The 14,512-nt window shown below is 34.8% G+C and overlaps 1 protein-coding gene across 37 annotated transcripts in view; it reads right to left on the bottom strand.

Annotated features, from left to right (window-relative positions):
* The window catches only part of KCNMA1 (potassium calcium-activated channel subfamily M alpha 1), a 462,597-nt gene that overhangs the window by 124,135 nt on the left and 323,950 nt on the right, over window positions 1-14,512 (bottom strand). For all 37 annotated transcript variants that reach the window (XM_027649629.1, XM_027649636.1, XM_027649631.1 and 34 more), the window contains 3 exons: window positions 12,411-12,480; window positions 10,448-10,603; window positions 1,550-1,659 (listed from right to left, as the gene is read on the bottom strand). In XM_027649629.1, the coding sequence (XP_027505430.1) occupies window positions 1,550-1,659; window positions 10,448-10,603; window positions 12,411-12,480 (336 nt within the window). The remainder of the gene's footprint in view (window positions 1-1,549; window positions 1,660-10,447; window positions 10,604-12,410; window positions 12,481-14,512) is intronic.

Raw genomic sequence — 14,512 nt, 5'->3', positions numbered from 1 at the left:
TAAAGTGGTGAAAAATCTGAGATAAACCTTTTTGTTTCATTTAAACTAGTAAACACAGTTTGCTGTTTCAGATAACCAAATGCCTGAGGAGACCTCCAAAATTTAGATGTGTTCCCAAATCTCAATAAACACCCTTTATTGATTATTTTATCTCCATTCTACCTGCACAGTTAAATGAATGACACCTTTATATCAAATACAGTCTCAGTCACATGTTTCTACAAACTCATATAGAAACTCGACAGGTTTGAAAATGGTTTGCAGTGGAGAGTTAATTTGCATGACTGTAGGTAGTGTAAACGGCACAAATTACCATTCATTCTGAATATAATACACATTTCTGTAATATGTTATGAGGTTTTCTATTTCAACATATCCAGGTAGACTTTTGTAGTCTAGTAATACACTTTTCCCCTCAGTAACCTAGTGACAGTTTGGCTAACACAGTAGAAGGATGGATTGTAAGCCCCTAATTTGAGTAGCAAATTGAAGACTGGGCTCTGTCATTGCTACATCTCAAACAAAGACAGATCTTTAAATGGATATTTGTCTAACAGTTGTTTCTCCCTCATTTTTATGCCATAACCTATGTTTATGCTCTTGTAAAAATTGGAAAAGGAGTGAGAAGTTAGAGGAGTAGAAGCAAAATCATCCTCCTTTATATAAGAGATGATATTTTACTTCTTCTTCTACTTCCTTCTCTAAGAATGGAGTTTTCAGAACTTTTTCTGCGTTAACTAGTTCAACATCAAACTCTTCAGAGTAAGGTCTGTTTCTTATTAAGCATTTGAACAGTCCCTGGCAAAAGCTGTCCACAGCCTTTGTGGCATGGTTGGAGTGAAGGGCAATGCCAACTGAAGAGGAAATACAAGTGTGCTAAACCGATCTGATTACGTGGCCACAGAATTTGTCATAGAAACCTTTTACATAAAAATCTCTCATTCATAGACCCATTCTACAACAAATATAAGCATTCTGAGTGTCTATAAATAAAGCTGTAGAATGGTTTATGCTCTGGTTATGTACTACGTGCTTTAAATAGTCCTTTCTCATAACAGAACAGACATATCTTTTCTGACATATTTCACTTATTACAAGTCATTTGCAACCAGTTCCACAGAGCTCTGGGTGTCACACGGGTTATATGACTTAATGACATGTTTAAATTAATGAATAGTTTCCTTGGAATAGTACATTAGCCAAGACGGTGATGCTGACAACCGCTATTCAAAGAATGGGAATCATTAGAAGAAACAATAGAACAGCACTTGTGAGTAAATAACTCAATTTAAATGGATTGCTGATGAATTTGTTCAACACTGAAAACATTCATGCTTTCATTTACAATCATTTAATTCCAAGTCTATTCTGAAAACAGGCATTACAATGTTTCAGATACTTCCATGCATTGATTGCTTTAGTGTTTATTAGACACCATATGAAGTAGCAACATTAGGACTTTAGCAGAGTGAAAAGGTCTCCTGCAAAAAACAGACTTCTCTTGAGAGAAGGCAAATACTTCCGTATATTAATATGTATTTCTACTTACTCACAAACTGCAGGGAAGGACAAACCCACAAAGGCACTAGACAGATATTCTGTATACATTTCATTTGCAACTCCTTCCAGGTAGTATTTCTGCCACGTATCCTCCTCAATCTAAAAGAAACAAGATGCAGAGTTCTGAGTAAAAATCATAGTTTTCTTTAAAATTTGCAAACAACTGCTTAGACATGAATAAGATTATAACAAATAAGTCAGTAGACTCTTATGACAATTAACATTACTTATTCTTACAGAATTTCCTGAAATGCTGACAAAAACTAAAACAGAGTCCCTGTAGTCAGAAAATTAGGTACCCTTTGTAAAAATAATACACTTAATTCTTGTCAAGCACATTTAGCAAGGGGTTAAATAAGGTTGTAGAGAGCTTAAGGAAAAAGGTTTTTCAATTTTCTCTTTTTGAAAATCATAGAATCATAGAATGTTAAGGGTTGGAAGCGGCCTTAAAGACCATCTGGTCCTGACCTCCCTGCCATGGGCAAGGATGCCTCCCACTAGACCAGGTTGCTCAAGGTCTTGTCTAATCTGGCCTTGAACTCTGCCAAGACTGGGACAACAACCTCCCTGGGCAACCTGTTCCAGTATCTCACCACTCTCACAGTAAAGAATTTCTTCCTAACATCCCTAAATTTCCCCTCTTTCAGTTTTTACCCATTATTCCTTGTCCTCTCTCTCACTACAGCTCCTGTCAAAGAGTCCCTCTCCAGTTTCCCTGTAGGACCCCTTCAGATACTGGAAGGTTGCTATGAAGTCTCCACACAATCTTCTCTTATCCAAGCTGAACACCTCCAACTTTCTCAGTCTGTCTTTGTAGGGGAGGTGCTCCAATCCTCTTATTAACTTTGTGGCCCTCCTCTGGACTTGCTCCACAGGTTGCATTATATTATTATTTGGGTCTCTAACAATGTCTTAATTATTTTCACCTTTTTTAGGAATTATCAGCAGTCAAACCTGTTTGTTTAATTTTTTTTTCTTCTCTGCACCTCTAACCAAAAAGGAAGTATGAGAAACATACATTGAAACAATTTTTTCAATGTTCATCAGTGCTTAGGACAGCTACTGAAAAAAACCTCTACTGCTAAATTCAGAGGTCTTTTACTGCCAAAGGTACAAAGGAAAACAAGTTGGAGGTGCTACAGGATTACCATAAAAACTCTATATATTTGCCTAAGCAGAAGTTTCTAGTGATATTTGAGACACACATGCAGTCCCACATAGCTTCCTGCTGCTGCCTTGGGGTCCATGGATGTCATGTCATGTATATAAAGCTTAGGTCTCAGACACTCTGTAAGTACAGAGTCAGCTGATATGACTGGATATATGTCGTATGCTGAAGTTGTTCACTGTTGAAATCCCAGTTCTCTATGCCATCATAAAAAGTTTGTTTGAGGTTTGACTGTCATTCACAAAGAGACCTTTCTCGAAAAACTATGGAAACCACCACAAACACACAGCCTGAAATACCTAAGGAGTCCTAAGAGTCGCTTCCCTATATATTACATCTCATTAAAATAGTGTAAAAATCTCAACCACAATGGGACATTCCTGTGTGTAATTATCTCTTTGGCTTTATTCACTAATTGTGCCACATAAACTGCGCTAACAGAGAAATTCATATTTGCAAGAATTATACACAGCAGCAAAAAAATATGTATGACAATACAGTACAGATAAAATTAGAGAGAAACATGTCAATTACATCAGAGTAGCAAAATAATGCAATATATTTCTTTTGTTACATTTTAAGCTACCACATTTTCATTAACCAGAGTCTACCTGACTATATAGTAAACATGAAAGAAATATAAAGAGAGACTGAGAGATTAAAGATTTTAATTTTCTCAAATCAGGCAGAATATCGTGTGCAGTTTTGGTCACCACAATATAGGAAAGATAAAAAGATATTAAAGAGCATCCAAAAAAGGTCTATAAAGATGGTGAAGGGTCTGGAGGGGAACCCATAAGAGGAGTGGCTGAGGTCACTTGGTCTGTTCAGCCTGGAGAAGAGGAGACTAAGGAGTAACGTCATCGCAGTCTACAGCCTTCCTAGAGGCCAAGTACTAATTTGGGATTCACCAATTTTTTCCCCCATGTTAAACTAAGCAAAAGGTACTCTTTCAAAAAAATGAAACTGGTGAAATATAAGATACAATAATTTTTTTCTATTTTTTTTTTTTTTTTTTTTTTTTTTTTAGTTCTCTTCTGCTGATAGGCTGTCAAGTAACCAGTTACTTTAGTTCTGGAGATGTAAACAACTACAAGAATAAATTGAAACATGGAGATATTCCAAATCATATACTCCCTGACAAGTGGGCTGCAAACAATCAAGAAAAATTTCTTCCATAGACCTTGTGTCACCATTCAGAGACCATGTGGGATGGTAAAAGGGATTTGCATTGTATTTTTCTCCACCACACACAGAGAAGTCATATCACATTTTTATAACTCTTTTATTTATGGGAAACTTGCAAATGTTGCTGATCAGCAACTCTATATAGAGAAAACAGATAAAGTGCAGGCTCGGTAAAAAAATAAGAGTAATGATAGCAAAGGCATGTTTGTAACTTATGGTCTATTTTGTGGCTTTTTCTTAGATTGACACCACCTGGGGTTGAAAAAAAACCCAAATGCATTATGTGTTTCCCTTTATACTTTCTTCCCTTGCTTTCTTTTCTTTAGGCAGATGGTTTTGATTTGGAGGAAGGATCAGACCTATAGTCAAATATTCACCTCTTTCAAGGACCAAGAAAGGACTGGAAAAAAACAAACTCATTCACAAATCAGTGATCAAGCTTCATAGATACCAGTTAGTGTTAAAATAACCTTCATGAAGTGATTGGAGCGTTTAAGATATGTTCTATTAGGATACCATGAATTGTTGATTAATGAATTTAAAGAATAGTTGCTTTTGGGATGCTATAAAATGTTATTATAAGATCATTATAACACTGGACTAAAGCTGACCATTCCATTTTATCTCCATTTGAACCATTATGTTTTCCCTGGGATTTCTAAGAGACAGATACCTGCCTGGTATCTTTTGAAAGACAGTACCTGCTGGTCTGCTAGAACTGAAATTACTATTAAGAATCATCAGTATTCAGTATTTCTTTTTTATTTCCTTGAGTCCTGCAGTTACCATAAGTTTTAATAGAATAGGGTCCCACAGATAAACATAATCAGTTTCTCCTATAATCCATGTCAGTTAGATACTAATTTCAAAATCCTTGAAGCGAGGAAAAATACTTTTGGGACTCATTATGATCTTGACTAATTTAAGCCTTTGTGATGTTATTTTTAAGTATATTGCTTCAGTTAATCTCAAGAACTGAATTCCAAAATAAATCTGATTCTTTACAATTTTTTCATTAAAATACTTTAACATAATTTAAATTACTGTTGTCCAGTTTTCATCTCTGGGCCTACTTATCTGTACATTAAGAGTAAGTTGCACAAATTTAACTGTTAATGTAGAGATGAAATAATCTATCCCATATGCACTTGCAAAATGGATATTTCACATGTCAGTTGCCTGACAACAAAGGGGAATAGTTAAATTTTATGTAAAATTTATAGAAACAAAAAAGAGCTGAATTTGAGGTGAGTTCAGTTCAAGATGCTACTAATTAATGTTACCACAAATGTAAAAATGTAAAACTATGAATGGTATTTACCTAGTTAGTGAAAGACAAACAACCTTGATTTTAACTTGCAAAACAAAGAAAAGCCTACAGTAGTTTCAATGTTACAATTATTAAGACAATTTTGTCACTTCAAATAATTACTAGTCTACCCTCTTTCAGGTCCTGACAGCAATGTCTGAATACTTGTACTTTCTACCTTTGTACAGTATGAATTAACACAGTTGAGACAAAGAGAGTAGATTTCATTTCAGTAAAAGTTTTTTGTGGTAAAGCTTTGCTTGTTGGCTTAACAAACACATTCCAGCAGAAAGCATAAATCTATATGTATTAAGTATTGTGGGTTCCAGGAAGCCAAATATGCTAGTCACAGGATGCTGTGTTGGTATGAACAGTAAGTAGCCATTTTTTACTTTAGGAACCTTATAAACCCTAGAGAAAATTTTTACAAATACTAACAAATATTTAACTTACTCCAATCATAACTCGGAAAAAAAGGTAAAGAGAGTTTAGGTACACTGTTGGACCTGACACAGAATGTGCCAGACCATCACAATGACTTGTAACTATATCTTCCAAATTCCTCTCTAGTAAGGTAAATACACGATTATCTTTCCCTGACTACATTACACTGCAATTCTGTCTCCTAGACAGTCATAAAACAAATGACCCACTGATTCAATACCCTATATGAAGAATAGCTGGAAAATTACATAGTGCATCCCAAGAGAAGAAATGTAATTTTCATCTCTATCTTTTTTTAAGTTACAATACTCCTCTCCTCTGGCTGTATATAGATACAATATTGTTATCAGCAAATATATTTACATAATGCAATCAATTCCTGGTGAGACATGGTGACAGAGATATGAAAAAATGATGTTCATCTTGCAAGCACAACCATTAGTATTGCAGGAGAAAAACCAAAACCCTTAATACACCCAGCCCTACACCTTGGCAGTGTAATTACTGGGAGCTCTGTAGCTCCACATGATCTATCTTGTTCATAGCATTCACTTTTCAGCGTAATGATATAAATAGTTACATGAAAGAGACTGAGTATATCTGAACCTCATAATGCTATATAATCTCTTTTGTCAAGATCTAAGTATCACTATCAAGACAGAGAACAAATGCTAGAGTTGCAGTGTGACCTAGGATCTTTTATTGCATTTTGCAAGGGAAAGGATGGTGGAGTGTTTTTATAAATACTAAGGAAGTGACACAATGAAAATTCGTTTATAGCACAATGAAAGCAGATGTAAAGTCTGCTCCCTAGCATTGAATAAGATCAGCTCATCACCACCACAGAAAGAGAATAAAACAGTACAAAGACCATCTAGTTCCAACCCTCCTGCCGTGGACAGGGACACCTTTCACTAGACCAGGTTGCTCAGAACCCCATCAAACTGGTCTTGAACATCTCCAGGTATGGGGCAACGACAACTTCTCTGGGCAACCTGTTCCTGTGCCTCAGCCCTCTCATAGTAAAGAATTTCATCCTAATATCTAATCTAATCCTGTGCTCTGTTGGTTTAAAGCCATTACCCCTTGTCCTAACACAATACGTCCTTGAATATTCTTGATTGGTAGTTGAAAAGGTATTGAAAGCAATGTAGTTTAAACATTTCCTCATGTTCACCTATAATGCCCTTTCAGTTGCACAAATTGATTGAGTGAATGTCTACTTTTATTATGTCTTTATATATGGATATCTAAATCTGACATATAGATAAATAATTGGTTGAAAGCAGTTCTTACAATCCTGTGAAGCTTCTTAGATTTACAGTCTTATAATTGAATTTCCTCAACTATTATAAGTTATCAACTACCTCTTTACTCAATTCCATTGTCTGCTTAAATCAAAGCTAACAAATATCCTTAGTACTATGAAAACTACAATTTCAGTCAATTATTTTCACAGCTTTCTGTATGCAAGAATGTTTTATAAAATTGGTATAAAAGGAGTATGTTTTATAAAACAGCAACTACGCTAATTAAGATTAATTTCAAATGAAAGACTTATGCATTTTTCATTGTTCATAATAATGTAGAATCTTGCAGTAAGTCAAGGCACTAAGAGTATTCTTGAAATATTATGACATCTAATTCTTTTTTTAGATGCTGGCCTTGATGAGTTTGAACTGAAAGGCATGCAGGCTCTACTCCCAATACTTTCAAATTTAAAAACCAGGGCAGTATTTCTATCCAGCCAGGATGCAAAAGATAGATTGGTGTCAACCTGTTCAAATGACTGACTGAAAATGCACTCCACGGTAGACTTCAGCCCGAGGCAAATATGCTGTGATCACAAGGACTGATACTATTACTAAATAGCAAACAGTTTTAAACCACAACAGGTGTTAATTACTAGACTTAATGATTAAAAACATTACATTCAGGAAGATCTCTTAGAGAATTAATGTCTCTGGTAACAGGTTACATTAATATGTAATCTAAATCCTGTGAGGAGGATCATGTAATGAGTTTGTTCTGTAGTCTCATGAAGAATCTCACAACAAATCAAGAAGCTGCATTTCCTCCTCAATCCTCCTTTAAAGTTCTCTTACATTTGAAGGAATTCACTGTGCATACCCTAGTTTCACACAGTAAGACAGATCAAGGCTGCCTAAGTGGCCAATAATAAATAGTACACATGTTGATGCGTTCCATCAGTTTAGGTAAGCACCCAACTGATGTAAATCTGTGTGGCTTTATTATGTCTCTCTTTCAGTCTGGACTAGAAAGGAATGTAAAGTAGGCATTGCACTGGGTGTGCAAAAGCTGCCAGAAGAGCCCACAGAGCATTCCTGCTCTCAAAATAGCTTAGTGGATAACAGAGACAGCTCCAGATAATTTTTCAGATTTGGAATTAAGTGTACTGACTGTCTTACCAATAGAGCAAAGACAAAACTAATTTGGTTGTGGACTAGTGTTACACTCAAGCGCCACATTCCACATTTTATTAATTTACACAACAATACTAACTCATATTGGCTTGCATGATTTTATAGAGGGACAAAATTTGACCACCTCTTCCTATTATTCCATTTACCTGCTTTTTGCAATGTTTCTCATATGGGTAGACTTCTGGTACACATTTGGTAGTCCAAACAATACAGAAATTGCAGTACAGTACAGTATTTCCATCTTTTTCAGAGACTTTTCAAGCTAATAAATAGTCTCTATTCCTTTATTAATACAATAAAAACAGTCTCTGCTATAAGAAAACTGGACTATTGAAATATAGTTTACAGGTGTAAAGTTGAGGGCATTTTGTCCTTAACATATAATTTGTTGTGCAATCTATCTGTCTTTAAGTGTTTACAGAACCTTAATCTTTTTGAGCTGACTTCCTTTTTGTTCAGTTTGGTGCCAAAAAGAACATAAAAGATTCCATATGAGATTACACAGCTAAAACCAAAAGGAAAATATTAGGAACAAATATAATATTTTGAGGTTTCTTAGTTTGTTTTACTTTTAATACTGAGCAGACTGTTTACACAAATCATTTTGCTGTAAAGTAACACATAATGAGTTAAATGTGTGCAACGTCACCATCAATCACATTCATTTGTGTTTGACCGACCAAACATTTATTGCACATTAAATCACTTTCTAATCACGTTATGAAGAAGGCGGAACAAACACACATTTCAAGCTTTCATTAAAAAATACAGAAGTTTCAGTACATTTTCCTGGCAATCTCTTGACTTGTGGGAGACTCCACTAGTAGTATTTGCCCAAGGAATTTATGAAGGTCTGACAATACTTTCAATGTTCTTAATGAAAAGGGGTGAAAGTTCTTTTTAGGGAATGGGAATATTTCTCTTCAATATAGTCCTCTTTAGCAATTCTAATCAATGTAGCTGCTCTGCTACAATACACTTCTGATTCACAGCCACCACTCAGTAAGGTTTCTTTTTCAAGTTTTCAGAGTGAGACAGACATGAAAAAGAACATCCTTTCAGCTAAATAAACAAACTTTTTGTAATCACCAATAAAGGTGGATTCTCATAAATATGTCTCAGTTCTTATACATTATTTGGCTTCAGATTTTAAATTAGTCAGATATCTTTGGAAGTGATGATGTGCATTTTACATGCCTAGAAAATTCATTCTTGGTTACGTGGTAGACATATTTTTAACCAGTGCTAACAGAGTATTGCCATCTCAATGCACTCTCTTATGGCATTTTTTTCTCCCAGTGCCATCTGAAGATGACATCTGAAGTCACACAAGTTAAGGTATGTCTTGCACACTGCTCTAACTGTATATAATCACAGACACAAGAGCAAAAGTGACATTGATGGCTTCCTCCCAATCTAATTCATTGCTATTTTTATGCTTATCCTGTGCATATAGAAATATAATCTGAGTAGTGCATTGCAAACCCGAGCCTACATCTTAAAACTGTTTATCAGTGAGATAGTCTAATCTATTACTGTACTGGAATTATTATATGTTATAAAATAAGAAAATATTGGATTTAAGGTGGATAAGATAATGGCAGAAGTGGTTAGATATATTTTCTGGAAACATGCTAGCTTTACATTTCCAGTTTTTGACGTGTTTAAATGTTTTAGCTGCAAATCCAGTGTGTGCAAATAAATGTGTGTGTCTAAAGTACAGTTCCCCCATAGTACAGTTTATCATTTTGTGAATCTCTCATTTTCTCACTGCATATTTAAAATCACTATTAAAATAACTTGAATTAAGACTGAGGAGAAGCAAATACATGAATGATGTTGTGGGAAGTTCAGGTTTTGGTTCTAACACATTTTCTTTATTTACTCACAGTCAGAGGTTCTCTAGCCACTTGATGTAAAAGACCAAAATGACCAGTCCCTTTTTCTGGGCACTTTGTTGCTATATTGGACTTCCATAAATCATATTTTTGCTTTACAGCAGTGACTTTTCTCATACATACATGTGGTTTGTCCAAAATCAAGCAAAACCACCAAACACCAGAAATATCTCCCTAGTAATGGATGCTGCTACTGAAAATCGTTTAAAGGTCAGACGCTTGTTGAATAAAAATAAAAACATAACTTGACAGAATCTGGTTTATTGCCTAATTTGCAGCAGAAAACTTTTGTATGGGAAGTGTGTGCTGGTTTTTTTCAGTCTTACAAAATCTGTTAATGTCTTCCTATCTGCTTCACATTTGAGTCATGTTCTCTACTCAACTCTCTGACAACCTGAATTGCAGACTAATACATTCTAATGAGACAAGACATTACCTTTATGAATGACCTCATAGAGAAGAGGTTGGCTAACATTGTTGAAAGGCCTGGTGCCAGGCAGCTCTGGGCTATGAAACCCAGCTTGAGCTCAGCAAGACAGATTGCATCATCCCCTTCTTTCCAGTTCCAGCTTGGGATATTTAGCAGATGGGCCTGGAAAACAAACAAACAAAATATCCCCCAGGTGAGTAACCAGAAATACTTCCTGAAATATAGTATGGTATTGAAGAAAATAGCAGTGAATGATTTTCTCTGTTAATGGTTTAATGTTTTATGAGTAGGTAGAAGAAGTTCAAGTACTTCAGAGTTTAATTCTATGCTAAGAAGTGTTCTGCTCTTACTTATTACAGATAAAATCTTATATTTCTCAAGTCATGTGCTGGCTTTGACACTCCTGAACAAAGAGAATACTGTAAAGTTTTCCTTCCCTTCTGTATATTCCTTTTACACCACTTTAAGCTACAGTCTGACTGATAAGGAACATACACAGTATACAGGGAGCTAATACAACTTAGATTAGAACTCATGTGAAGCTGCAACCTTTATTGGACACTGTCATTTAAAAAGGCATAGAAATCTTCTGTCTTTTCTGTTTAATTTCTTCCACTCTGAAGGATAGCGCTTGACAGTGAAAATACGAATTTTTTTCTAAGACTGATTCTTATAAGGAGAAAAAAATAGATGATCAACACACATTGACACTGGTCAGTTATATAGGTATAAATATTGTTCAGTTATTGGCATAACTCTACTGGATTTTCCCTTACATGTACCTTCTACATTTGTATAGACATAAGGAAACACAGAAGCCTACATCCTTGTTTCCCTTCCTAAGTTAATACCACAGTTCAGCACTTTGATAAAAGCTATTCTTGAAGACACATTCACTGGAATAACAAACAAAAACTGCAGTATTTAAAAGATCTCTCCCTCTGAACCTGTTTAAAGCAGAGAAACACCTTGTTTTTATTCTATAAAGAGACAGGCTTCTTCCATAACATAAAGGAAGAGGACATAACAAGCAACAGTAACTGCTCTTGGTATAGCTAAAGGTTACAGGTGTAAGGAGCTGTTAGCAAACCTCCTTACTATGAGATTTATTGTGTATTTCATTGAATGAAGGTCTACCCAGTCATCTTCTTCTCAAACACTGGGCAGCGGTTGATGCTTTTAGAAATAATAAAAGAAGCAGGTCACATATGAGTAGTCTGTTCTCTCATATATACTTCCTAACGCTGATAATAAGCAGTTTATGGACTTCCTCATCTCAGGATTGAATAAACTGACTTTACTGTGTTTAAAGTCCACAAATCTGCATCAAAAAAATTTCCAAATTATTTTCCAAAGTGAACTTATAATTTTGAACTCCACAGTATTTATAGCAGCAAATTCCACAACTCAGCTATGTTTTATATGAATGTATATTATAGTAATGCATATGAATGTAATACTATTATTTATTTTGTGCCTGCTGTTAGACAATTTCAGGTCTACATTGTCATGCCATAATCAAAAAATCACAATAATCTCCCATAAGACAATAATCACTACTTGGATTTTTGTTTTGTTTTGTTTGGGGTTTTTTAAATTATGAACAAAGAACCAACTTCAGATTAATTGTCCAGAGGCCACCAATCCATCCTGGGTAATTCTAGCATAATAAACTATGCAATACTTATAGAAGTTAGGCAGCTAAAAGCTAATCTGGAATCAATAGCAACTATGGACACCGTAGCTTTGAGAATTAGATCCTAGGCAACTAATAAATGTCAGGATTTTGATAAAGTCCCCTGCATATATAAATAAAACTGAATTGCTTTGCAACTAGATTGCATGACAAGGCTTATTAGGACGTTTTACTTTGGAAAGAAAAAGGCTTATTATTAGTGGAACTAGTTATGTAGGAGTGAATGCAATGTAGCAAAAAAACAAAGAGAAACATTGTTGGTCATCATGTTACCTTATTGTGATACTGCAACATCTGAGTGATAATTCTTATCTTCGGATGATAATTCTTTATTGAAATAACTCTAAAAAGAAAAGGAAAAACTAATAAAGTACCTCTTAACTGATAGGATATTTAGATAATGCATCCAAATAACTCCACTGTGTTGCAAGTCCACAATTAAAATTGTACCCTCATATCCATCTGGCTGTAAAGCATATCGACTGAAGTCAGAACTATGCAATATATACACCTAGTCAAATTGAGTGGCTAATAATAGAGTAAAACAAACATCAGGAAATATTCAGTTGAATGTTTTCTCTTATGAAGTTTGCAGAAAAAGAGACTTGTTTTAGCAAATCTGTTCAGATATTCCATTTATTCTCCTAGGAAAATAATACACTTGGAACTATTATGTCATCTTCAGTGATTATCCTTCATGTCTTTGTATCAACATAATTGATCAAGTTTTCCAATGATAAATGTCTGAAAAAAATGCCTTTTTTCCTTCCCCATCACATATGATTTATTTATAGCTGCTTGACATTCATCATACCAAAGTACCTCAAATAATGACTTTACACACTCAAATTCATCTTAATTTTTATGGACTATTCCAAAGCTCAATATCAAAATTGATATCTGAACACTGAATTTATAAAATATGAGGCTACTTTCATAATATGTAGCTTCTCTGCATTCTTAATTACTTCATGAGCATAATATATACTCAACTGTGTATAGATTTTAAGTGGATGGAAAAAAATTGCTTGAGAAATGTGTGGATTGATAATGCACTACAAAAAAGCAATGAACAAAATTAAAGACATGAACAGGCCAAAAAAATCAGTTTTGTATTTACAAACTAAAGGTAGAGAAAGAAGATAAAACAAAAAAAAAAAAAAAATCTGTCTTATTATGGTACCATCAGTCTCATAAGACTGAATGCCATAAGTGTTTACATCGGTGTTTTGTAGAAAGTATCTTGAAAACTGCAAGTCTGGCTTGTGCTTTGAAGCATATCAAAGCTAGAATGGGAAACATAAAAAAATTGCATTACTTTAACAAGTCTTTCTTCTAATTTTCCCTTTCTCGCTGAGTTGTTTAATTAAACATTCAATTTTTTGAATTAAATTGTGAGAAAACACCGGAGAATTCCACTCTCAAATTACACTTTTGCATTTTATTACATTAAATGTATTAAATCTTTTAAGAATTCACTAATCTCCAACTGGAATATTTTAATGTATTTATGCAATCAATGTCAAAATAAAGTTTCTCGCATTGCAACCCACACCAAGCTTGCAAAATGAAATTAGGTATATTTAAGCTCTGCATCTTCCTCAGACAGCCACATCTCTTGCACGCAGTGAAAGTTTTCCAGAGGAGCAATTTTATAACTCATTTTTTATTTCTTCCCTTCCTTGCACAGCATGCAAACATCTGACAAGCCAATCAAATTTGTTCATAACACTGGCCAATCCAATGATAAAGAACTTCTAACAAAACAATCTCATTGAAACAAGAGCAGGATGAACAAAACATAAAACATGGAATGGCATAGGTTTGTTGTAACTCTACTGATTGGCCACCTACTGACTGACTGTTTCATCTCCTTCCTTCAGAGACTTCAAGGAGGAAAGCAGAAGGAGATTAGTGGTCCCTATTGTGGTAAATGGCTTGTCAATCAAAAAAAGTAATGATTGGTCTTCAGCCTAAAAAAAGCAGGATGGAGATAGGACACCACTCCACTGTATGCTCTGCTATCCCCTGAGCAGCACATTGCTTGTAGGAGTAGATATACCGGGGGAAAAGAGATGTGAAGTGATGAAGTGTTCTTCTGTCCCATCATTAATAGCAGCCCATGTAGTACATGAACTCTCATAACATATTGTTGCAACGACATAACTGCATTCCCCTTCCTCTCTCCATTCAGTTATGAATGCAAAATTACTAAGAGTACCAAAGCTTGTGCTCCAAGTGTCTCTTCTGACACACAATAAAGCAGCTAACTCAAACAGTTTAGGTAGGAATTGAGGATATTCTCACCTCTGAACTTTTGTGACACTTAATTTGTCCAAAAAAAAAAAAAATCCTACAGTGTTCTTTAAGTGCAA

Source organism: Corapipo altera, unplaced genomic scaffold (genome assembly GCF_003945725.1).
Source record: "Corapipo altera isolate COAL_440 unplaced genomic scaffold, ASM394572v1 53, whole genome shotgun sequence".
Taxonomy (NCBI): domain Eukaryota; kingdom Metazoa; phylum Chordata; class Aves; order Passeriformes; family Pipridae; genus Corapipo; species Corapipo altera.
The sequence above is the reverse complement of the archived record's forward strand: the minus strand, read 5'-3'. Positions and strand labels throughout refer to the sequence as shown.